Raw genomic sequence first — 24,434 nt, 5'->3', positions numbered from 1 at the left:
TGTCGGTGCCGGGAATCAAACCTGGGTCCTCTGGAAGAACAGCCAACGCTCTTAACCTGTGAGCCTTCTGTTCAGCCCCTTACTTCAACGCCCTGTTCCCCATCTCTTCTTCGTTTGCTTTTCAGAGTCAATTTGGTTTTCCATGACGTGCCTAACGGCTCCTCTCTTGATCTGGCTTTGACTTCCAACAAAGGTTTTCTCTGTGGGGCTCATAAGAGTTGGTGGAATGAAAGTTCAAGTCTGAAATACAAGCAGACACTACCGAATGCTTATCGAGGTGATTTCATTGTAACAGCTGTTCTTCAGTTAGTTGTCATGTTTTTTTTTCTACCAAATCTTGGTCTAGACTAGATTTTCACTCTAAATCTTAGACCACTTGAATTGCCGAATCACAGCTCTTCCCGACTGCTGTATTTTCCTGTCCCCTTTACTATTAATAGCTCATAGCTTCTCCCAGGGGTCAGTAACTGCCTCGGATACCTCGTCGTTCCCATCCAGACGCACTCCAAGTCCTGTTGATGGTGTCTTCTGTAGGCCTTACCTCTGATAAGGCCTAGCTGTGTCGGCCAGGTTGTCAGAAAACTAACCATCCTGCTTGTGGAATGCTGAGATTTCAGGAAGCTAGAGTCAGGTCAGCCTAGGCCAGAAAGCCCACGTAAGTAATGTGGGATTCAATCCGCCATTGCCATTACTTTAAATTCAGTGGCATCTTCTTGAAAGGCCACCTACCCAAGCCCGTTCCTTTGCTAGAGCTATCCAGGCACGCGGTTCCCAGTAAGCCATTCTGTCCATGGCATCGCCTCCTCCTCCACCTTGTTTTTAGTTTCCTTATTTATTGGGCTGGAATTAAGAAACACCAAAGCAAAAATTCCTGAAGTGGGCTCTTGGAAGCCTTACTCAGGTGGAGAAAGGTCTACTCTGACAGGCTGAGGACTGGGAAGTACTGAGGCTTGCTGGGAAGGGGAGCTAGAAAGAACCGTGTTCTTAGAGATTCGGGAGAGGTGACAGAACTTCACTGGACAGCGAGGCGGAAGCACCACTGCAAACGAGGCTGCCATGGGCGACAGAGCAAGTGTCTCAAAGAAGGTGGAGGTAAGGGAAGGAGAATGCAGCAAACAGGACAAGGACAATATTAGTGGCTGAACTACTTATTTTGGCTCTTAAAAGTTTCAAATTTCCTAGGCTGGCCTTGAACTTGCTTTGTAGTTGAAAATGACTATGAACTCCTGATCCTACCTCTACTTCCCCAGGGCACTACCATGTCCTGCTCGTGGTTGTTTCTATCCTGGTGCTGGAGATAAACCTGGAGCCTTATGTATGCTAGAACAGTGCTCCACCCCCGAGCTACCCCCAGCTCCTAAACTGCCCTGAACTCTTCAGTTACTCCAGGTCCCCTATGGTTGTGACTTTACTGTGTCCCCCATTAATCAATGCCTATTCTATAAGAGCTTCCGAGACTGTGAAGTCAGGCCTTGTAGTGAAGTACTGTTGGCCCTTGGTGTCTACATCAAGCCTTCCAACACCTCTGACTACAATGGAGAGACTAACCTGGTACTCGCACTCACTCACTTGTGGATCTGGAGGTGGAATGCTGGGGAAGCCATTTTGGAGCACTCCCTCTTTGCACCAATACTCCTAGCAGCTTGAATAAGTTCTGTTAAGTGTCAAAATTCAGTGTGGAAATGAATAGTGAGCCACATAATATTAAAAGATACAAACTGACTCCCAGATACCTTTTGGATTAAAAACAAAAACAAACCACACACACAAAACAAACAAACCAAGATTAAACACTTTTATAAGTCCATTTATTAATCTTAAATAATATTTAGAACTCAGATATTAAAACATTTACCATTTTACCACCAGTAGGTTATTTTGTTTGGAAGAGGCTTCCAGGTCATTGTTTCTACTCTTACATTCTTTGAGAAATTTTGAACCCAGTCATCTGGCTGTCTTTTTTTTTTTTTTGAGAAAGGGTCTTGATATATATATATATAGCCCAAGCTATCCTCCAATACACAGATTTTGATCACACCTGACCACTCAATAGGATTTCTGGAGTCCTCATCTCAAAAGGAATTATTACTATATTCTTAGCCACTGTCCCAGGACTATTCCTAAAGCTACTTGTAAAAAGCACATTCCAGAAGTGATGGAGTAATCATCACATGTATACCAATGTCATCACAACAAAAAAGTACAAATACTTAACAATGACTAAATAGTGAACATTAATTCATGGAAAACGGACTGGAATTTCTTCAAGGAACACCATAAGCTGAAGGTAACGCAAACAGCAGGGGTTATCTGTGAAGAATGTACTTAAAAGTCCCAGCTCCCTCGGGGCTAAATAGAGTTCCTTAGTGTGCAGTCTGTAGATCACCAAATAAAAACAATTGGAAGTTTTAAGGAAATTATGTCTATTCCTGCAAGGTTCTAAAATATCTACAATGCTATATAATCCACTTAGTTTTACATGAAGATATAAAAAAATAAATATTGCCATGCATTTCTTGCTGACATTTAAAAATCCCACAAATAAATAACTTGAAATGCTGTCTAGAAAACTTCCTACCTCTTATTTAGTTCTGAGGGGCTTACACAGAGTTTTGTACACCCTCAGCTTCCACAGTCTAATTAATGCCTTCAAATGGTGGAGAACGATATGGAAAATTAACATTACAAGCCCAAACTGGAGCACAAACACCTTTTTGCTGCATGTCTGAATTGGAAAGGTTTGTGAACAAATTCTTTTCCAAGGGCATGCTGGAAACAATGGGGAGTCAGTGGCAGAAACTAGTGTCCTTTTTCAGGCAACTTCTTCTTGTCATATTTCAGTTTCCCAAACATCCCTGGTTAAGACTCTCATGATTAAAATGATAGCGTGCTCACAAAAGTTCATCAGGCCCCTCATTGAAGCTGAAATCACACACTAGAGACAGGTGGTCTGAAGGATAATGAAAGGATGGGAGCCGGTTGGGCCCAATCTGTTCTTCAGTGAGGAGATCCAGAGCAGAGGTGACATTCAGAGCATGTCTGGAGTACCAGATGTAGTCCAGGGTGTGGCGACACTCCCCTGAGGTCCGGATCTTCCAGGTCGTGTATGGAGGCTCCGACTGTCCATCAGGACTTAGCAACTTGTAGGCGCTGTTAAGATTGAGGCTGGAGGAAGCGAAGTGTTTGTAGACCTCTTCAGTGGGTTCTGCGTTGAAGTCCCCGCAGACAATCAGGGGGATCTTGGCTCCCTGTGTGATGTTCTGCAGGTTCTGGAGAAGGTCGCAGCCCTGAGCTGACCGGAAGCGCTCCCAGCCAGTGCGTGCTTTTAAGTGGGTGACAGCAATGCAGAACTGTCTGCCGGACTCCTTGCACTCCAGGGTCTGTGCAATGGCAACCTGGTTGGTTTTCAGGGTCATGGCTGTCAGCCTAATATTGGTGCTGTTGATGAGCTTGAAACGGTTTTGGAGGAAAAATAAAGCACAGCCATCTGGTCCATTGTTGTGTTCAACATCGAGACATGGTGACCAGGGCTTGGGAAAAAATGTGCCTTGGTAGCCCAGTCTACTGAGGAGTGGTTGGAAGGTGTCAAAATAGTGGTCCACTTCTTGGAGGCACAAGATATCTGGTTGGTAAGCCAAGATTTCCTCCAGAATAAGGCATTTCCTTTCTTCCCACTTGAGTGCTTCAACAGGGCACTGTACAAAGTTGTCTTTGCCTTCTCCGAGAGCTGAAACGAAAGAGCATCTGTCAGCTACCAGAGAACCATGACCTCAAAGAAAATGGGAAGCCTGGTGCGGTGATGCAGTCCTGGAAAGGCAGAGCTCCATGAGTTCATTATGGGCTACATAATTGAGCACCAGCCCAGCTAAAGCTGCATACTGAGCCCTGTCTCATAAATGAATAAACAAAGCTCGGGTGGGGGCCTGGAGGTCGACATCTGCCTCAGATGCTGGGGCGGTTCTCAGCTGTGTTAAGCCACCCAGACAAAAATAACCTCATACTATCTGCTGAAGCAAGATATATACTAAAACAATTTCATAGAACTGTATTCTAGGATTAAGACCTTTGCCTTTAGGTTTAGAGAAGCTTTGTAGGCCTGGGGATATATCAATTTAAATAAACACTAGTTTTAACACTCACTATAAAATAGCCATGTAAACTGGGATACTATTCAGAATGAATGGGACAAATGAATAGCTTTTTCTCTTTATGAATGAACACCGGGAAACAGACTCAAAGATGGCCATATGTTTGTGGGGTGGAAGTGGGTGGAAATAAACAACATACATGGTAATATGTAGGCAACTGTCAGAGAACGAACAAAAATACTTTTTAAGATTGGTAAGCCAGAGATACATAAACACATGAAAATGCCTTTTTTTTTTTTTCTCTCCCCCCTGAGACAAGGTTTCTCTGTGTAGCTTTACCCCTTTCCTGGATCTCACTCTGTAGCCTGGGCTGGCCTTGAACTCACAGATATCCGCCTGCCTCTGCCTCCCAAGTGCTGGGATTAAATACGTGCACCACCACCTCGTTTTAAACATTTTTATTATATTTAATTATGTTTATGGGGGAAGGGGAGTGTGCATGTAAGTGCAGGTGCCTGCAGAGGCTGGAGGTGTTGGGTCCCCTGGAACCACGTGGTGTGGGTGCTGGGAATCAAACTCAGGTCCTCGGGAAAAGTCGTACCTGCTCTTAACCACCTGAGCTCTCTCTTCATCCCCAAAGATGCCTTTCCTTACAACTTTAACTACTACATAAAAGGTATTACCACATAAGAACGATGGATAAATCTATTTTTAATTCAGCAACTATAGTAAAAGGGGTCCTTTACTGCCACAATATTTTTAAGTAACTTTATTTAAATGCTAAGAGTTGGTTTTATTGTTTTGAGACAAGGCCTCACTCCACAGCTCAAGTTGGCATCCAACTCTGGCAGGCCCTGTGCCTCAGCTTTTGAGTGCTGAGATTACAAGTCCTTGTGGGCCACCAAGACCAGCCGAGACCAGTCTCAAGTCCTGCTCCACCGTCCACACCACCCATGCAGTTTGTTCCCTGTAAATGTGGTCACAGTGCTAAGACTCAACAACAGAAGGTCTAAGGTTATCCCAGTGAGCTGCTGAAAAGACCACTCTCCCAGTTCTGTCCCTCCACAGAGCACACAGGAGCTCTGGGAAGGCACAAGCAGAAGGAAGCCACAGGAGACTTCACCAGGCATACCTTGGGCAAGGATGTTCCACTGCATAACTCTAATGGGAGGGTGGCTACTGGGGCAATCTGCCCTTAGGTCCACGAAATCCCTCTGGTAGCGAGGTGGCCGAGTGTGCAGAACAGCCCTGCATTCCTCCAGGAGTTCCTGAGGATCGATGGGTTCCAGGTGATCTGGGTCAGCCGACACCAAATATTCGGGGTGCTGAGCGGCCGCACTGCTGTTGAGTGTCTTGGTGAGAACACTGTAGAGTCTGCTCGGGCCGGTTCCCATGGAACTCCCTGCGGGAAGAAGCGGATACACAGCCAGCTGTGAGCACTCACTGTGAAGAATGGCTTCCTGTCAGGACAGGTCAAGTACTGCATTCACCAATCTCGTAACAAAAGCAAACTTGTTCATCTAACCTCACTAACCTTAGTTGTCTGTATATACCCGCCCAGTCTTAAACAGGCAGCACTTGACAAAATACACAGTCTTCTTCCAAGTGGTGTTTTTTGTTTTTTTGTTTTTTTTGAGATGGGGTTTTTCTGAGTAACAGCCCTAGCTGTCCTGGAAGTTGCTTTGTAGACTAGGGACCCACCTGCCCCTGCCTCTCAAGTGCTGGGATTAAAGGCATGCGCAAATTTTTTCTTTTTTTCTTTTTGAGCTGAGGATCGAATCCAGGGCCTTGCGCTTGCTAGGCAAGTGCTCTACCACTGAGCTAAATCCCCAACCCCCAATTTTTTTCTTTAAGAGTGGTTTTGAGGGGTGAACTGTAGAAAGCTGTGGATCTAGCTGTGGTGTTTGTACAGGTCCCTTGGTTTCAGATGTTAAGTGTCCATCTTGGAGAATCCTGTGATCAGCACTGAATACATACTCTTCAAAAAATACAGGGCATGTTCTGGGGAGTGGAGGAGATACCTGGTTCTGCTCAGTTGGCCCATCTAAGCGCTTTCTTTTCCTGACTCGCTACACTTCCTAGAACCCTAAAGACAGACAAAAGTGCCTGGAAAGAAGTGCTCTCCAGGGCACAGGCTTTCAATTTGGTGTGTGGTGTGGTGAGGTATGTGTGGTGTGTGGTGTGGTGTGTATGGTGTGGTGTGTGGAATGTGTGTGTGGTATGTGTATGTGTGTTGTGTGTGTTATATGGTGAGGTATGTGTGTTGTGTGTGTTATATGGTGAGGTATGTGTGGTGTGTATGGTGTGGTGTGTGTGTTGTGGTGTGGTGAGAGGTATGTGTGGTGTATGGTGTTGTGTGTATGGTGTGGTGTGTGTGGTATGTGTGTGTTGTGTTGTGTGGTGTGGTGTGGTGTGGTGAGGTATGTGTGTTGTGGTGTGTGTTTGTGTCTACTGCTCTGAATGAGAATTGTCCCTCAGAGGCTCCTGTATTTGAACACTTGGCTCCCGGCTGGTGGTCCTGTTTGGGAAGGTGGGATTTGAAGTTTTACGGCCTGGACTCACTTTCCATCCTGCTTCCTGTGTGTGGAAGAAATGATCAGCCAGCTTCCAGCTCCTGACGTACATACTTTCTTTCCTTGCTCTCCCTGTCATGATGGCCTCTGTCCCTGGGGAACTGTAGGCCAAAATAAACCCCTTCCTAAGTAGCTTTCACCTGGTATTCTATCACAGAAAGGGGTGGGGGTGGGAAAGCAGACGGTGTTCAAGTGTACATGTGGAGGCTAGGGGGCATCAGATGTCTTTGCCTTGATCACTTTCTACTTTAGTTTCTGAGACAGGCTGGCCAGGGAGTGGTTAGGATTATGGGCAAGGGCAACCATGCCTGACTTCTCTGTGAGTGCCAGGGATCTGATCCTGGATCCTCACGGGGTAGGCAATTTACTATCTCAGCCGTTTTTCTCTCCAGCCCCCTAACTTCACTTTTAACAGATTGTAACCCCTAAAAACAGATCTTAACAAACAAAACGAAAGCAGCCAAAGAATCTCGATTTCTTTTCTATATCTGACATCTTGTCCTCTCAATTTTAATTTTAGTTGAGCGTGTACCAGTGTGTGCAGGTACCTGAGGTCAGAAGAGGGCACTGCTCCCTTGGAACTTAAGTGACAGTGATCTGTGACTGTGACCTCACGTGGGTCCTCTGTAACAACCTGCACTCGTACCTGCAAAGCCGCTGTTTCTCAACCTGTGGATCCTGACCCCCACAGGGGTTGCATACCCATTTACATTTATATTGACATTACCATCATAGAAGTAGTGAAATTACAGTTATAAAATAGCAATGAAAATAATTTTATGGTTGGGGGTCGCCATTAACATGAACTGATGAACTGTATTAAAGGGTCGTAGCTTAGGAAGGGTGAGAAGGCTTCCCACTGCAGACAGGGTTTCTCTGTGTACTCCTGGCTGTCCTGGAACTCACTTTGTAGACCGGGCTGGCCTCAAACTCATGGAGATCCTCCTGCCTCTACCTCCTGAGTGCTGGCATTAACGACTGCGCCACCATGCCCGCTCAAGCACCTTCTCTTCGTTAATTTTTCTCAACTCAAGCTGCTCCTCCCCACCTAGAAATTCAAGACTAAAAGAGGCTTAGAATTCTCTGTGCAATGGCTACACCACCCAGCGACAACTATATCAGGATTTGGCACAGCCAAAAGGAGGGCAGAAAAAAGAAAGCATTCAGTTTCAAAAGCAGAGGTGGCGAGATGGCTCAGTGGGTAAAAGAACCGGCTGTCAAAGTTACATTCTGGCTTCCATGCATGCACACACATACACGAAAAACACAGAAACGGTGTACACCAGCAGTGGTGGCGCACGACTTTAATCCCAGCACTGAGATGCAGAGGCAGGCAGATCTCTGTGAGTTTGGGGCCAGCCTGGGCTATGGAGAGTTCCAAGACAGCCAAGGCTGCACCAAGAAACCCTGTCTTTAAAAAATAAAAGTTTAAAAAACAACTCATAACTCTTCAGTCACCAGTTAGTTGTGGCTATATTTCTTATAAATGCCAGCTTGTCACACACTAACAAACAGCATGTGTTTACTTAACTTACCATCTGGTCTCTAAGAGACCAATGGTGGTTTCCCAAATGGCTCTGCAGTGAAGACTATTTGGCTTCTTTCAGAGGTCCTGGGTTTGGGACCCAGCACCCATATGATAGCTAACAACTGTCCACGAGTACTCTGGTCCCAAGAGATCAGACACCCTCTTCTGGCCTCTGTGAGCACTGAACATACATATGTGCAGGCAAACCCATCCAATTAATAATCAATCATAAAAAAAGAAAGCTGAGATTTAGTAAAAAGGAAGAGGGCCATCCTGCAGCCTTTGGAAAATGTGTTCAGATTAGAACAGGTGGAAACGGCTTACCTGCTTGTGGGCTCTTCATGTACAGTGTTTGATACGTGACTGAGAAAATCTGGGTGATTTAATTTAATTCATGAGCTGGCATCTCATATTATAGCCTACACTGGTCTAGACAGCCTACTTTTGGTCCAGGCTGGCTTTAAGTTCGTGGCAATCCTGCTTCAGCCTCTCAAATAGAATCACTTATGGGCATCTAGTACCATGCTGAGCCCAGAATGACTTTCCTCACTGTCCTAGAACAGCGTGTTAATATTACTCAGACTTGAAACAGTGCACTACAGTATGCTTTTAAAAATGTCCTGTAAGAGAGGGAGAGGAGGAAGAAATGGTTCCACTACCAGACCTGCTGCCTTTTCTTTGTGGGTTACTTCACACCTGAGAAAAGGCCTTTGGTTAAACCTGAACAGGAGTCCAGAAGGAGCTGCCAGTGTCTCTGCTCTGCTTCGATCTTACATCAGGACAGATGTTGGAACCGTTAAGGACCGCTGTCCTGGAACAGGCATCCATACGTGCACGTGTGTGCCTGCCGGTGATGTATCAATCTAGTCTACTGCCTAGGCAGCATAAGATGAGGAGGGCAGCCAGACAGGCAGTGCTGGCAGCTAGTTCCACTCATTCCCAACTTCAAGTGCCTAGTGTAGGGCCTCACCACCTCAGCGTATGCCCTCAGCGAGACCTTCACTGGCGAACCTCAATCTTGTTCCTCTAACCTAAGCCCAGTCCTCGAGGACAGTCTTTTGTAGTATGTTAACTTTTTACATCCTTATTCTCCTATCCCTTGAGGTTTGGGATAGGCACATTACAAAATAGGTTATGATCCCTTCCTTCAAAAAGTTAGCAAGTCTTTATTGAAAGAGACAAGGTAAATGTTAACTACTGAGGATGAGCCAGGGTACAGTATGGACTAAAACAATTGGGATGGCAGGCCCCAGGAATAAGAGCAATTAAGAGGTGGAGGCAGGAGGTTCAGGAGTTCAAGGACAGTCTTAGTTACATTATGAGTTTGAGGCCAGCCTGGGTTACCTGAGATCCTACCTTAGAAAGCCAAGAATAACCAGAAAAAGTCCTTAAAGAGACGAGCATGGTTGAGCATGCCTTTTATCCCAGGCTTAGAGGGTACAGGCAGAGTTCTGTGAGTTCCAGGCTAGCCTGATTTACACAGCAAGTTCCAGACCAGCCAGAGCTACACAGTGAGACCCTATCTCAAAAATAAACAGCTGGAAGATGGTGGTGCACGCCTTTAATACCAGCACTTGGGAGGCAGAGGCAGGCAGATTTCTGTGAGTTCGAGGCTAACCTGGTCTACAGAGTGAATTCCAGGACAGTTACACAGAGAAATCTTGTCTTGAAAAACCCAAACCCACCTTTCTCCCGAAACCAAACCAAAACCCCAACAACAAAAAAACTTCAAAGAAGGACTTGGATACAGAACTCACTTGTGATTACATACACCACCTAGTGAGCCCATCACAGTAACCACCATGAGCCCTGGCCTCACTCCTTCAAGTGCACCCACACCTGCAAACGAACACCCTCACCCAGTGTTTCAGTGTCCACTGGGTACCAGACAAACTCTAGCTGCCTGCAGACGCTCCAGTGACCAAACACACCAAAATCCTTGTTGGCAGGCAGCGAATTTTGTAGTGGGAAGACCACATGGCTTGTATTTGGTGAGAAGTGTTATGGAGCAAAGCAGGGGAAAGGTGAGCTAGGGATTGTGGGTGGCAGGGTTAGGACCGGCTTGTTTGTCCGTGCTGGTCAGGATGCACCCGGCGCTCTGACAGCTGAGACAAAATGAAAGAAGCGCGGAGCTGGACTCAGCAACACAGAGACTCTGGCGACAACAGAAATGTCTTATTGTGGGTGGCAGTGACGGGAGGAGGGAGAGAATAAGCCACAAGTTATTTTGAGAAAATTTTTCCGAAAAAGGAGAGAAATGTACAAGTAGTCTGAGCATTTCGTTTTTGAGATAGAATGTTTGAGAGTGGGGTGCCAGAGTTTATACTGAAGAAATGTATTTTTCTGGCTTCTGGTAGGACAGCTGAGGAAGCTTATAAAACTCCACCCGTCTCTCCTCCAAGACTCCCCAAACTTCCAACAAATATGAGCTTTTATTCAAGTTCAGGTGGGGAAGTGGTGGGCAGTCTTCACAGGGCAGCAAAGCCAACAAAAAGTTCCCACACCTAACAGTCCTGAAGGCTTCACTATGAATTGTATTATTTCTATGTGCAGCTGACTATTATGAAGAGCAGCTCGGTGGGGCTTATATATATGTAAATTAAATATAGGCTTCCTTTACAGCCACCTCTAGGTAATTTACTTAACTGAAACTAAATTCTTTTGAAAATACTGCTTTCATACAAAATACAGTATGTGAACAGTTAAACAGTTGAATGCCCATAAAGTAGAACATTAGGTAGAAAGGAAATGAGCTGAGTCTTGAGAGCTGACTCGTCCATGCCCTCTCTCAGTGAAAGAAGCCAAGTCCTACAAGTCAGACTACAACTGCCCTGAGGAGCACAGGAAAGGAAAGAGACCAGAGTTTGCAGGAGTGCTGGCTGCTGGGCAGCGCAGGGAACTCCTAGGGCAGTTCTGGGCAGTGGGAGAGCGCGGGTGCATGGCTGTGCATGGCTGTGCATGGCTGTGCATGGCTGTGCATGGCTGTGCATGGCTGTGCGCTGAAGGAGAGCTGAAGGAGAGCGGCATGCAAAGCCTCCTGTTTGAATACTAGGTTCCCAGTTGGTGGAACTGGGAAGTGCGGCCTTGTTGGAAGAGGTATGTCATGGGGGGGTGGGGGTGGGGGGCTCTAAAGTTAAAAAAAAATTCCCAGTGTGCCCTGTCTGTCTCTTGCTTAAGGTTTTAAATTCTCAGCTGTTCTGCGTCCATGCCTCTGCTCCTCGACCACGAATTCCAGCCCTTTGAAACTGTAAACCCAGTTAAACACTCCTTTATAAAGTTGTTTTGGCCATGGTGTTTTATCACAGGAACAGAAAGAAGGACTGCACAGAGAAACACTGTGAGGGAGGGAGGGAGGGAGGGAGTGGGGACAGTTCTGCATGTCAAAGTCCACAGGAATAGCCATGAAGAATGAATTGGACACATGCAAATGTAAGTATTAACTGGAGGTTGGAGACTTCAAAATCACTTCAACAGAGGACTCCGACTACAAGAAGTCCAGAAAAAAAGAAGTTGTGATCTATGTATCCTTGGAAAACAATGTGTTTCAACAGCAAAGTCCAGGGATTAATTAAGAACTAGTTACCTGCTTTACTTGGTAAAGTCCTTTCTCCTGGGGCAGGACATATTAATCCAGAAATGGAAAGGTGGGTGAAAGCGGGAGTGTCTCTAGTTAGAGGACATTCTAGGTAAAGGAAGAGATGGAAAGGGATGCTGTGGTAACACAGACAGACAGACAGACACACAGAGACAGACACACACACACAGATGGGAGTGGGGGTGTGGGGGGAGGGGGGATAGGTGGGAAATCATTACCTTCCTATGATGTACATGTCCAGACATGGATGTAACTACTGTGTGTGTGTGTGTGTGTGTGTGTGTGTGTGTGTGTGTGTGTACACACACAAACGTGCACTCCTGAGTGCTAAGACACATCGGCATATAGCACTCTGGCACCCATATCTTGGTGTCTAATGTTGATCCCCCAAATCCAACCTGGGGTGTGGAGTATGTAGTGTTGGAGAGATGGCGCTTCAGTTCAGATTAGCTGTTGCTCTTGGAAAGGACCTGGGTTTAGTTCCCAGCACCCATATGGTGATTCCAGTTCCAGGGGATCTGACAACCTTTGCTGACCTCCATGGGCACCAGGCACACACGTGGTGCACATACAACATACAGGCAAAGCACTCATACACATAGAATAAAAAATATAGCTCAGTGGTAACTACTTATCTAGCTAGCATGCATGTCCAAAGCCCCGGGTTCAATCCCCCAGCACAACAAGACAAACAACTCAACTGAGCAGCGACTATTACACTGTAGCCCACACTGCCCAGAACTAGTCTCCCAGGGCTGCTGTTACCGGTGAGAGCCATCTGTTCGGCTAAAAACTGTACTTCTAACAAGAGTGCAGCAGAAAACCTTGTAAGTTAGACTGAGTTCTTATGCACAGCACTCAGAAGCATGAGCCATAAAAGAGACCAATTGGGGCCAATACCTATGGACGGTATATTTATATTGTTTGATGCAAATTTAAAATGCTATTTTGAAAATAGTCTGTTGTTATTTTAAAAAGTGAAAAGCAGGTTAGCACAATAGTTTTACTTTCAAGCATGTATTCAAGAGAATGAAAACTCACCAACACTCCAAGATTAAACCACTATCTCAGATTCAGCCTCTGAATGCAGGGTAAGTATGTCACAGGTGTTATGTAATGCAGACTATTCTGTTTATAGGTTGGGGGTTGAAACTGCTAGGCCACTGCTGTACTGCTGAGCCACACCCCAAGGAATGTGAAGGGCTGCATGCAGGTAGATGGTATTGCTTTTATTTAAACCGGGAAGCATACTCTGCCAATTTCTCCCTTGGATTAAAAATAAACACTTTTAGCAGCCGTGTGCCATCCATCTACTGCTGAAATTATGACAGTCAAAAGTGAACAACAGGGAAATCTTACAGTTTCAGCTCAGCTCTTAGGTTGGCTTACCATGAAAGGAAAATACTAGGTTTTCAGTCATGAACTAGCACAATGGAGAAGCAGCCTGACTTTAAGGAGCCCAGTGCACGTGAGTGACCCGACAGTGCCATTCCTTGCAATGAGTAAGCATCCAAGCACCTTACACCTTAAAGCAGCACATCCCTGGCCCCACACACTAACACACCTGAGCAAACCACCTAGAATCAGAGGTAATGGATGACTCCCCAGCCTGGCTCACCAGCACTGGGAGCTTCAGAAATATCCCCTGCTGTTAGCCCTGAACTTCTGATACAACCCAAGAGTGTGGACAAGCTCAGGGGGCATCTAGAACTCTTCACAGTACAGGAAAGGCTGAGAGCGACCAATACATAAGAACTTGAAGAACTTCTGCCCTTTCTCCTACTGAAGACGGGATTTCTCAACTAGCTAAGGGCAACCAATTTTTGTTTTGTTTTGGAGTCAGGGTTTCTCTGTGTAGCTTTGCAGCCTGTTCTAGAACTCACTCTGTAGACCAGGCTGGCCTCTAACTCACAGAGATCCACCTGCCTTTGCCTCTCGAGTGCTGGGATTAAAGGTGTGTGCCACCACCACCTGGCAAGGACAACCAATTTCACAGACGTTTTCAAACTGCTGTCTGTCAACAGGTAATTTACTTTACACTACCATCTCATTGCATTTTCCATGCTACATCTTTATAAGTTCAGGATCATTAGGAAGACTCTTTTAAAAATGACACAGATCTAAACCATTTTTGCAAAAACAATGCCTAAAAATTTCTTTACATTTTCTTGGGGTGGGGGGGGGGGGGCGCAGGGTGGATGGAATTCAAGGTTGCCTTGATGCTCCATCTAATTAGTCCTCAGAAGACGCAGCATTCCCAGCAGTGAACATTTAAGTTCAACCCCATTTTGTATTCGTGGATATGAGTTCAAAGACAACTTGGGCTGTCTCAAAGATACTCAGAGAATAAAAGGTGAACTTTGTTGTTGTTTGAAACAGAGTCCTGGGGTCTCTAGTAGCCCACGCTGGACAGAGTCTGGCCTCAAATTCCTAATATTCCTGCCTCCACCTCCGAGTGCTGGGATTAAAGGCATGCACCACTCTATCCTGCTAAGGGAATTTAATAAAGTTTGTATCACTGGACATGTTAGTACAGACTTTGGTCCTAGCACCTGAGCCAGGGGTAAGAAGATGGCTTCAAGTCCAAGGTCAACCTGGTCATACTGTACCAGGTCAGCCAGGGTTACCATGCTGCCAGCCCCCCACATTAAACAAGAGAAGACTATATCGAGCTTTATCTAGTCCTTTCTCTTCAGAGATAGATTGCCAGGACTTTGTATCTGACTAAGCTGTGACAGCCACTGGCTGTGTCTAAGAGGAAGGTGGCTTAAACAAGACAGCTTTTCATTTCTAACTAGGTCTTTGGAGGCAATCTCAATAGTTGAGACCCAAACTGACTGGTCCTACCTAGTTCCCAAGCAGTCCGAAGAGCAAATCAACAGAAGACACCTCCTCCTCACCACGCTCTAGTTATCCAGAAACTACTCTCCATGCCCAACTGACCAGGCAGTGGATAATGTTTCTCAGTTTGAGTTTAGGATCTCCAGGGTGACCCAACTAAAAAAAAGACTAAAAGGTAAAGAACGAGCAAAATCCAGGATAGTCTTAGGCACACACCTAAGGGGATTTGGGAGCTGATCAAACTTGGGCCCAAGGAAACCTGGAACACAACCCTGTAAGTATAAATGACAAATACCAGCAGCCCAATGCTGCCATCTGCTGGCCATGCGCTGAACTACCTCAAAAAGTGAAGAGGGAATTTGGTAGGGCGTTTTCTCATTAGGCTGATTAGATTCTAGAGTAAATGTGGCCACCGTTCAGGGCAAGTAGGTGAAATTTCACACAAAATACCATCCAGGGGTGTTGACTATACTGTATACTTAATATATTTTTAAGGAATCCAATAATCAAGCACCCATATCTAGGTCTATGCCCACATGTTACTGGCTTTGCTGTTTTTTGGTTTTCTGAGACAAAGTTTCTCCATATAACAGCCTTGCTGTCCTGGAACTTGCTCTGTAGACTAGACCGGCCTTGAACTCACACAGATTGCCTGCCTCTGCCTCCCAAATGCTGGGATTAAAGGTGCATGCCACGACTGCCTGGCTCCTACCAGATGTTTTAAAACTGCAGCTGTCCTGGATATCTGAACCATTTTTCTTCTCACACCCAGGTGCTAAGATTAGCAGTGACACACCATCATGGAAAAGCTATCACAAGGGCAGGGGCAGTACACAGTATGGTGCTTTAGGAAATGTTAATAGGGCTGCAGATGTATGGTGGCAGAGCATTTACCCAGTATGGCAAAATAAAAAATTAAGTTTTCATTAAAAAAGAGGGGTGTGTGGGGGGGGGAGGAAGTGGCAAAGTGCTGGCAAGACCCCGAGTTCAATCTTTAGCACTCTGCTTCAATAAATCAGCTCTGTAAGACTGTGAACAGATGTATGTGGCACATCTGAATGGTTGGCTTACTGTTAGCAAGTCTCTGATGTTTAAGGAAACACACACACTCTGGGGCTTAAAGAGCAGGCTGTTAGAAGTGCCAGCTTACTCCTGTGTCCCCAGCTACTCTTCCCAGCACTCTTGTAAACCACCACTCCAGACGTGGAGACTGACGTCAGATCGCAGTTTGGGCCCTAGAGCGAGTTACCTGCACCTTGGACTGTGAGCCTCAGCATTTCCAACAGTGCTGGCTCCTACGGCAGGGCCAGGCACACAAAGAGCCCACTTTCTATGCCAGGAGTCAGCAGAGGTCAAGTTTCACCTCCTCCATCTGCAGACGTCACTGCCATTAAGGCACACACGCTGGTACAGCACAAAGTGTACAAAGCAGTGTCATGACCTGAGTGGCATTTCCAGAGATATCCAGTGAAGGTCATAACTCTCAATCTAATGTGTCTAAAAATACACGACCTAGACACAGTGTCACAATCCAAGAACAGCAGGCAGCAAGTCAGAGAGTAGATGAGAAAGCCAAAGTATGTTCCAGAAAAGGCTGAGCCATATTCTCAGTTGTGACAGACGAATTAATTAGAAACATATCTCTAAACAAATCCTTTTAAATACAGTTTTACACTCTCTCTGGTAGCATTCCATCCCTAACATTAATACCTGAGATGCTTTGAAGAATGACCCAAAGGGATGTTCTGGTGATAGCAGAGCTCTTTACAACAGGGCCCATAAACTCTGCTCCAAACCTGCTGTTCCCCTGGCATTGTGTTGCTGCTAATATCTATGAACCACCTTTACGTTCTTCTATAGTGGTAAGTAGTTGAGAAAGAATGAACAGTAATATACCAGGACATGTGAAAAGGACATGGAATTCAAATTTCCAAGTCCATAGGTTAGGTTTATATATTACATACTATCTGTGGAATCTCACGTATTGCAACTGCAAGGTTTAGACATGGGCAGAGAAGCCTAACACATTTGGCTCTTCACACAAAGTTTGCCAACTCATGTTTCAACTTTTATTAAAATGAAACTGTAGCTGGGAATGGTTGCTCATACCTTTAATCTGGTGGAGCAGGTAGAGCTCTGTGAGTTCAAGGCTGGGCTGGTCTAGCTAGTGAATTACAGGCCAGACAGTACTATATAGTAAGCTCTTGTCTGTCTGTCGTCTGTCTCTTCACTCCCCCATCCCCAGAGTTTACAGACATAGGATAAAACCAGCCAAGTTTTCTGTCTCTTAAACAACAAGGAAAAAACAATTTCCATACAAGAACTTCCAGAGCCTTCTGGGAGCGGCAGCACACAGCTGTAATCACTTGGGAGGTTAAGCTCGAGGACAAGAGGTTCACACCCAATCTTTAGTACATATTGAGTGGGAAGCTGGCCTAGGCACACAAGTGGGTTCCACTGTGCTAGTCAATGAGACCTGTCACAAACAAGAAAGCACAGCTAAAGTGAAATTGTAAGTTTTTTTTTTTTTTTTTTTTTTTTAATGGAAATTCGTTATCTCATACACCACAAATGAGCCACTGGGCCTGTTGGTTCGAGATCAAGGTAGCAATATGAACACACACACACACACACACACACACACACACACACATACACACACACACTTTCTTTATATTTATTATTTATATTTACTTTCTTTCCTTCCTAAGATCTTCCAAAAATAAAGAAAGCACCTACATTCCCAAAAACAGCTGCAGAGCTGTCTCTGTGATTAAGAGTGCTTACTGCTCTTGCAGAGGACCTGGGTTTGGTTCCCGGCTCATAGTCAATGACTCACAGGCATCTGTAACTCTAGCTCCAGCAGTTGACACCTCTTTTGACTTCCCAGGGTTACCAGGCACACATGTTACACATACGTATATTCAGGCAAACCATTCACATATAAATAAATATAAAAAAGTAAAAGAATGGATCAGTATCAGAAAGCCAGAATTTTGCCATCAATAAGCCAAATGCTTGGCACCATATTGGGCTGCTCAAACCTCCTGTAGCTCCAGTTCCATATGACCCAATACCCTCTTATGACCTCCTCAGGAACCTACACGTGTGTACAGACACATACACATGAGAAAACAACAATATATTTAAATAGAGACCGTAAACAGCTGCACTAGGTTCAGCATGCCCTTCTCAGAGGGTCACAGGCATGGGCCGAACAAGCAGATTGTCCCCAAATGCCCCAACTTGTCCCAAAGGCCTTGAAGGAGCCGGAAGCTCCTCCACCTCGTGTGAGGAGCGGTAGTTAAGTCCCCCCCACTCTGAGACTCTAAGTTGCATCCTGCAATTGGATGTACTCAGGGGATGAGCACAGCCCCTCCCAGTTACCACATACTGTATGTACTGTATGGGCTTAAAGGGGAGCCTGGGGGTGAGCTCAGCAGCCAGTTTGCTTTCCTCTCTACAGCAAAGACAGCATCCCGCAATGAGGCAGCGGTTGCCACAGTTACTGTGCTGCAGACTCATCTGTGGGCTTGGAAATGCTGTTCTCCAGATCCCTCCTCCTCGGTTCGTGAAGAGTTGGCTGTACCGGTGTTCTCCACCACTGGAACACGGTGCTTTTTTTCTTGGTTCAATTTTAAAGGCAAATAGCAGTTGAGAAGGCAGCTTTATTTAGTAGGCCCCTCAGCTATGTGAGTAAGCTGTTTATGAGAAAGAAGAAATGGGAGGGCTTGTAATTATCAAGCTTCTACATAATAAAACGCTTTTCCTTATGGAGAACTGAGGTATCATTTTCCTGTAGTATTCAATGGTAAGTTTAAATACAGGCTGGGACTCTTTCGAGACAGGGTTTCTCTGTGTAGCTTTGGAGCCTGTCCTGGAACTCACTCTGTAGCCCAGGGTGGCCTCAAACTCAGAGATCCACCTGCCTCTGCTTCCCGAGTGCTGGGATTAAAGGCGTGCACCACCACTGCCTGGCCCAGACTGGGACTCTTAACAACCACGCTCTAGAATCAAAATCAGTGCATGGCCATTTGCAAATCCTTTAACCTTGCTTGCCTGTCTTAATGGCAGACGCCATCTACAAGAGAGAACACATCAGCGGACAGCACGCTATCCACAGTGTACCTCTGTTCCACATGCTAATTACAGCAGGAGTTGAGAACAGTCGGTGTGACGGGGTTTGTTAGGGAGACCTTGGAAGAGGAAGAAGGGAGTGCACACGGGGTGGTAGTGGGCCAGAGAGAACAGCTTCATGGAAATGCACTTCTTTGTGTCTGATACACAGTTACAGAGTGATTTCTCAAAAGAGAAACCGATAGTTCTGTTCAGGAGTGCCTCTGCTGCTTCTGCAGGGTTGGGAATATTTTATGAGCTTGACCCTACCTTTCCAAAGGGGCTCTTTTTTTGCTCCCTAATTTCAATTTATGTTTGTGGGTATTTTGCTCAAATATGTCTGTGCACCATATATGTGCCTGGGGCCTGAGGAGATCAGAAGAAGATATTGGATTCCCTGGAACTGGAGTTACTGGGTGGCTGTAAGCCACTCTAGGTCCTGGGAAGGGCAGCAAGTACTCTTAACTGCTCAGCCTTATCTTCAGTCCCAGCTGCTACTTAGAAGTTTGAGGTGTCATGGAGAAGGAAGGCTGCAGGAGAAGAAGGAAGGTGTTGTCCTGGTGCCTTGGAGAGAGGAGGAAGAAGGGAGATTGGCAGCCACCTGTTAGGGGTTACCTCTGCCTCAGAACTTCCAGGGCTTCCGTAGCCTTTTAAATAGTGGTTATCATACTTCAGGAAGTACTTAGAACTTGAGGCCAGCCTGGGAGGCATAGATCCTGTCTTAAAAAGTATATAACACACTAAAGTCAGAGAATGGAACCCATTACAGATCTTCGTTCAGTCTTCAGAACCAGCCAGAAGTGTTACAGTGACGTGTCTGGGAAGTCCCTTACTTCTAGAACACAGCTTCTCAGTCTCCCTGCGTCTCCCTTCTTATCTGCCCTTCCTACAACTCTTTTTAAACCCAGTGCTGGGCAGAGTCCTGAGCCTCTTGCATGCAGGGTGAACACTGCCACTCAGCGACATTCCCAGTTTGCATGGCTCAAAGCGGGAAGTGGCCGTTAGGCCTCTGTGTAGAGAACGAGGGAGCTAGTGGAGAACTCTCTACGCCAAAGGTAAGGCAGCTGCCTTCTGTGTTCTCCATCATAAGTCTTCATTTCCCTGCTCAGAAATACCCTTGAAAAGTGAGCTGGATGGTACAAGCTTGTGTGCCAGCCCTCAAGAGGCTGAGGCCAGAGGATGTCAAGTTTGAAGCCTGCCTAGTCTGCATAATGAGGTCCTGTCTCCAAAACAACAGCATCAACAAAAATGGGGGGGGGGGGATCTAAATAAACATGCCGGGGATGTTTGTTCATAGGTTGCTCTGTTTCAGTCTGAGGACGGGCATCCTTGCAAGACCTAAGATGTGCCAGCCACTTTTCTTTAGGGCTTTATCTGATTCTGTCCAGCAAGCACAGTTTAAGGTCAGCCCGGACACGAGACCCTTTCTCAAAAAGAAAAAAAAATCTGCTTAATACCAGCAAGGGTCTAGGTTAATCCTCAGAGAGAAAAGCGAAGGTGGAGGGTTAGGGATGGCTCAGTAGCCAAGAGTGCTGCTGCTCTTCCAGGATCTCCCAGGGTCTCCCAGTGCCAGGCGGGTGCACACATCCCTAACTCAACCCCAGGATCTGATGCCCTCTTCTGGTCTCCTCAGGTACTCCCACACACGTGGCATTAAAAAAAACACACACAAAGATTTTTAAAATGAGTATTTAAAACATGAGGAATAAAGGAACTTGGGGTCTTGTTATTTCTCCTCAATAATATGGAACCTGGGTGCCACCATTCAATTAACTAGTTCAATAATCTGAGTTCTTAAAAATCAAACGTTGTTTCTAAGATACTTTGGAAAACACTGCCCACTCTGCAAAATGTTTCTTCTCTCACCCTTCTTTAATTCCTTTCCTCTTTTCTGCTTTCCCTCACAAAATGTTTCACACTCAACCCTTTCAATCCTAGCCATATTTTCAAAGTCGGGCTCGAGCGCCTGCCACCTTCTGGGTCCTCAAAGTATCAAGGACTTGCCCCTACTCTCTGACTCTACAAACTTAACCATGACAATAAGGTGCTTCACTCAATTAAACAAACCTTTTCGGAAACCTGCTCCCTTAAGGATGATCACTTACAGTACACACAGTACTGGAACTCATTGCTGCCAGCCCAGGCTGGCCGTGAATTCAAGAACTGCTCCAGGCCAAGCAACACCTTCAGTCCCAATACATGGATGCAGAGTTCCAGGACAGTGAAGGCTACATTGAGACCCTATCTCAAAAACAAAAAACAAAAAAGAAATGCTCCAGCCGGAGTCCCACATCTACTTCAATCTCACCTGTTTGCAAATTACTCTTTGTTGGACATGTGTGTAGGCACATGTGGATGCCAGAGGACACCTTGAAGGAGTCAGTCCTCTTTTTCCATCATGGGGATCCCTGGAATTGAACTCGGGTCTTCAGGCGTGGTGGGTAGCAAGCACCTTTACCACCTGAGCCATCTCCTTGGCCCCAAATCTCACCTCTTCATGGAAAGAAAGCTCTTCTGAACAGCCTAAAGCGTAGACACTTCAGTATGACGTATTACAGACTCTCACCTGTGGTGAGTGACATTGTGTAAGATCTTGAATGAGCAATGAATCAGCGACTGTATCCTCCCCTAGAAAGGAAAGCTGCCTACACCCTGCACTGTCTGAAATAAGTTAAGCACCACAAAACCTTACAAGTTCCTTCTCTGTTGCCAGAGATTGAATTTAAGGCCTGGTGCATGTTAAAGCCCACACTGCCCTACCCCTACCCCATGTCCCCTTTTACCTATGGGTAAAGACTCGGAAAATCAAGGATTTCCACCCCCCCCCCCCCCCCCCCCAGAGTTTCTCTGTGTATCCCTGGCTGTCCTGAAACTCACTCTGTAGACCAGGCTGGCCTCCCCTGCCTTTACCTCCTGATTAAAGGTGTGCATTAGACATCTGTCAGAAGCCTCACACTGCAAACACTCTTTAACCACTGACTCCATTATCCCAGCTGTACTTGATCTGCATTATACAAGCTACCTGTACTCACAAGATGTGCTTAAGGGCAAACAATGGTTTCTGAAGGAGCTGGGGCTTTTGGGGTGGGGTTAAAATGTGAGCTGGTACCAGACCTTCCTACCCTCAAACCTAGCGATGTTCCTCCTGAAAACAACCAACAGGAAAACAACAAAAACCAGTGATTGGTGATATCCATCCCAACAGTTAGTTCATGACGTGCCAAACCTCTAAAGACCCAGAGGTGGGGGCATGGCTCTGGATTTTCAAAAGTTCACCATTTCTAAAGCAAAACAGCCTCTCTAGAGACCAGTTCCACACTCTAATTTTTACTTTTGTACTGGAGTGGGAGGGCACTCCAAATCCTGATCCTCCTGCTGAGTGCTGGGATTACAGGTGTATGCCACCACACCCATTTTAACACCTTAATTAAAAAAAGCATCGCAGTCTAAATGTCTGCCAATAATGTGATGATGGTTTAAGGTTTTGACTTCAATCAACTGGGCAGTGGTGGCAGCCCTCCTTTGATCCCATTGCTAGGGAGGCAGAGGCAGGCACATCTCTGGAAGTTCGAGCCCAGCCTGGTCTACATAATTCAGTTCAAGGACAGCCAGAGCCACATGTCGAGAGAGAACCTGTCTTGAGAAGACAAGAAAGCCTCAATGAACTTATATTTTCTGGTGTGCAATCTGTCCTTTAATCCAAAACTACCAAAATTTACCCTAGTAAAATAAGAATGGTTATACAAATGTGTCAGACAGCAACAACCCAGTTTGAGGTAACAACCAAATTACTTTCTAGACAAGTATTACAAAATAAATGCTAGTTTTGAAGGAGGGACTACATGAAATAACTGCTTTGATTTGAGGGAGAAACTACTAATTTAAAAACCATACTTAATTTGTATGTAGTTTGGGGTCGTCGCAATCTGTCCTTAGGCAGAGAGAGGACACTCAAAACACAAGGGTGATGGAAAGGCTGATGTACAATTTCTTCACCCAGGAATTTAAGAGTCCCCCAACCCCCTGCCAAAAAGAACAAACAAAACCCAAAAACGTAAAGAGAGTCAACATGTACTAACGCGGCTTGAGGAAGATTCAGAGCCCCTAGGCCCTGCAAACGCACGATCAAGCGTCATTTTTAGATTTTTAGATCCATAAAGCAGTCAGGGCAACAACCTAAGCGTAAGCGCCCTGCATCCGGGGTGGGTACCACGAGGCAAACCCTGTGACCATTTGGGGGAGGGGAGGGGTGTCACTGTGGCCTCCCGGGCTTCAGGATGATGAGATGCGAAAACCGAAGCCGGCACCCCGCTTCCTCCCGCCGCGGCCGCCGGCCGCCCCATTCATTCGGCGCTCGCACTCACCTGTTCGGGGACGCGACCTCGCGGCGCCCGAGGCCGCCGCCGCCTGCAGTCGCGGGGACGCGGGCCGGGGCCGGAGCGCGGGCGGCGGGGCGAGCGTGCGGCGCGGGCCGGGCGCGAGCGTGCGGCGCAGGCCGGGGGCGTCCCTGAGCAGCAGGGCCGAGCAGAGCCGCCGCGGGCTCTGATACATGCCGGGCGCCGCCGCCTCCTCCTCCGCCGCGCTGACGAGCCGGGCCGAGCGGAGCGGGAGCGGTGGGGTGAGGAGGGCGCGGGAGCCGGGGCGCTGCGGCGCTCCTGCCTCCACGTCCCTCGGTGCGCGGAGCGGGCGAGCGCAGGCGGCAGGCGGACGCGGCGGCTTCAGTGAGGCGCGCGGGCCGAGAGCCGCCCGGCAAGCCGGCGGGCGGCGGCGGGGACGGCGGGGCGGGCGCTACCACGCGGCGGGCTGCAGGGGTTCCGCTCGCACGAGCCGGGCGCAGCCGGGTGGGGACGGCTTCTGCCGGGGATGGATCCGCTGGGCCGAGGGAGAGAGAGAGCGAGCCAGCGTATCGGTCCCAAGGTGGAGAAGGCGGGACGGCTGAGGTCCCGGGAATTCGTTAGAGAGGCGGAGCCGGCGCGCCCCTCCCGCTGGCTGCCATGGGAGCGTCCGCAGGCAGGGGATCCCGGGTTGGTTCCAGGGCTGCGTGTGTGCAGGCGCGTGTTCGGTGGGAACGCCCGGCGAAGGCGGTCTTCTCCACGCTCCCCGAAGCAGGGATGTAAATTAGTCACCCAGTCACCGTAGAGCGCTTGCATCCTGACTTCGGTGGCGGCTGCAAGAGCATCCTAGGGCGCGAGATGCAGACGCTGGCAGCGGGCGTCAGTCCACCAGGCTGGCAGAAAGTCTGCTAGAATGGGTATTGGAGACGAGCCTCGATTGGAGGGCTCGAATTCACACCTAGGGAAACAGCTCTTTAGTTAGGGGAAATGAAGACTAGGGAATTCGGAAGAAACTGCTTGGGCTGGTGCATTCCGGAGGCAGATTAGACCGGAGGAGTGTTAACCGAATTTAGAGGGGGGTCACAACTCGTGTCCCAAGCCAGGGCGGCTCACCCATCCAGTAAACCACTGGGAAAAAAAAAGTGGAAAGCAGTGCGTGGTGGTCTTCGTGGTGGTGGCACATGCCTTTAATTCCAGCACTCTGGAGGCAGAGGCAGGAGGATCTCCAGCATGGTCTACATAGAGTCCCAGGCCCTCAGTGAAGCTCTGTCTCAAAAGTTAAAAACAAACAAATGAAAAACGGTGAAAAGGAGAAAAAGGAGATTTACTTAATGTGGCCACATTGGGAAGAGGGACAAA

The 24,434-nt window shown here is 47.1% G+C and overlaps 1 protein-coding gene across 1 annotated transcript; it reads right to left on the bottom strand.

Moving 5' to 3' along the window:
• Positions 1–1,786: 1,786 nt before the first annotated feature.
• On the bottom strand, positions 1,787–23,708 carry Noct (nocturnin). Its single transcript, XM_036191452.1, has 3 exons — positions 23,106–23,708; positions 5,221–5,490; positions 1,787–3,727 (listed from the first exon to the last, which is right to left on the bottom strand). The coding sequence occupies exons 1-3, from the start codon at positions 23,290–23,292 to the stop codon at positions 2,892–2,894; spliced, it is 1,293 nt and encodes a 430-aa protein (XP_036047345.1). The 5' UTR covers positions 23,293–23,708; the 3' UTR covers positions 1,787–2,891.
• Between the last annotated feature and the right edge of the window lie 726 nt (positions 23,709–24,434).

The sequence above is a fragment of the Onychomys torridus genome, chromosome 6 (genome assembly GCF_903995425.1).
Source record: "Onychomys torridus chromosome 6, mOncTor1.1, whole genome shotgun sequence".
In the NCBI taxonomy this organism is placed as follows: domain Eukaryota; kingdom Metazoa; phylum Chordata; class Mammalia; order Rodentia; family Cricetidae; genus Onychomys; species Onychomys torridus.
Note: the sequence above shows the minus strand (reverse complement) of the source record. Positions and strands in the feature narration are given on the sequence as shown.

What these genes read in the sequence shown, in the direction of transcription:
- Noct (XM_036191452.1), bottom strand. Translation starts at nt 23,292, where the DNA reads ATGTATCAGAGCCCGCGGCGGCTCTGCTCGGCCCTGCTGCTCAGGGAC. An exon ending in GAGGTCGCGTCCCCGAACAG is followed by an intron (nt 5,491 to 23,105) that starts GTGAGTGCGAGC and finishes TTCTTCCCGCAG; the next exon opens with GGAGTTCCATGGGAACCGGC. An exon ending in GTGGAACATCCTTGCCCAAG is followed by an intron (nt 3,728 to 5,220) that starts GTATGCCTGGTG and finishes CTTTCGTTTCAG; the next exon opens with CTCTCGGAGAAGGCAAAGAC.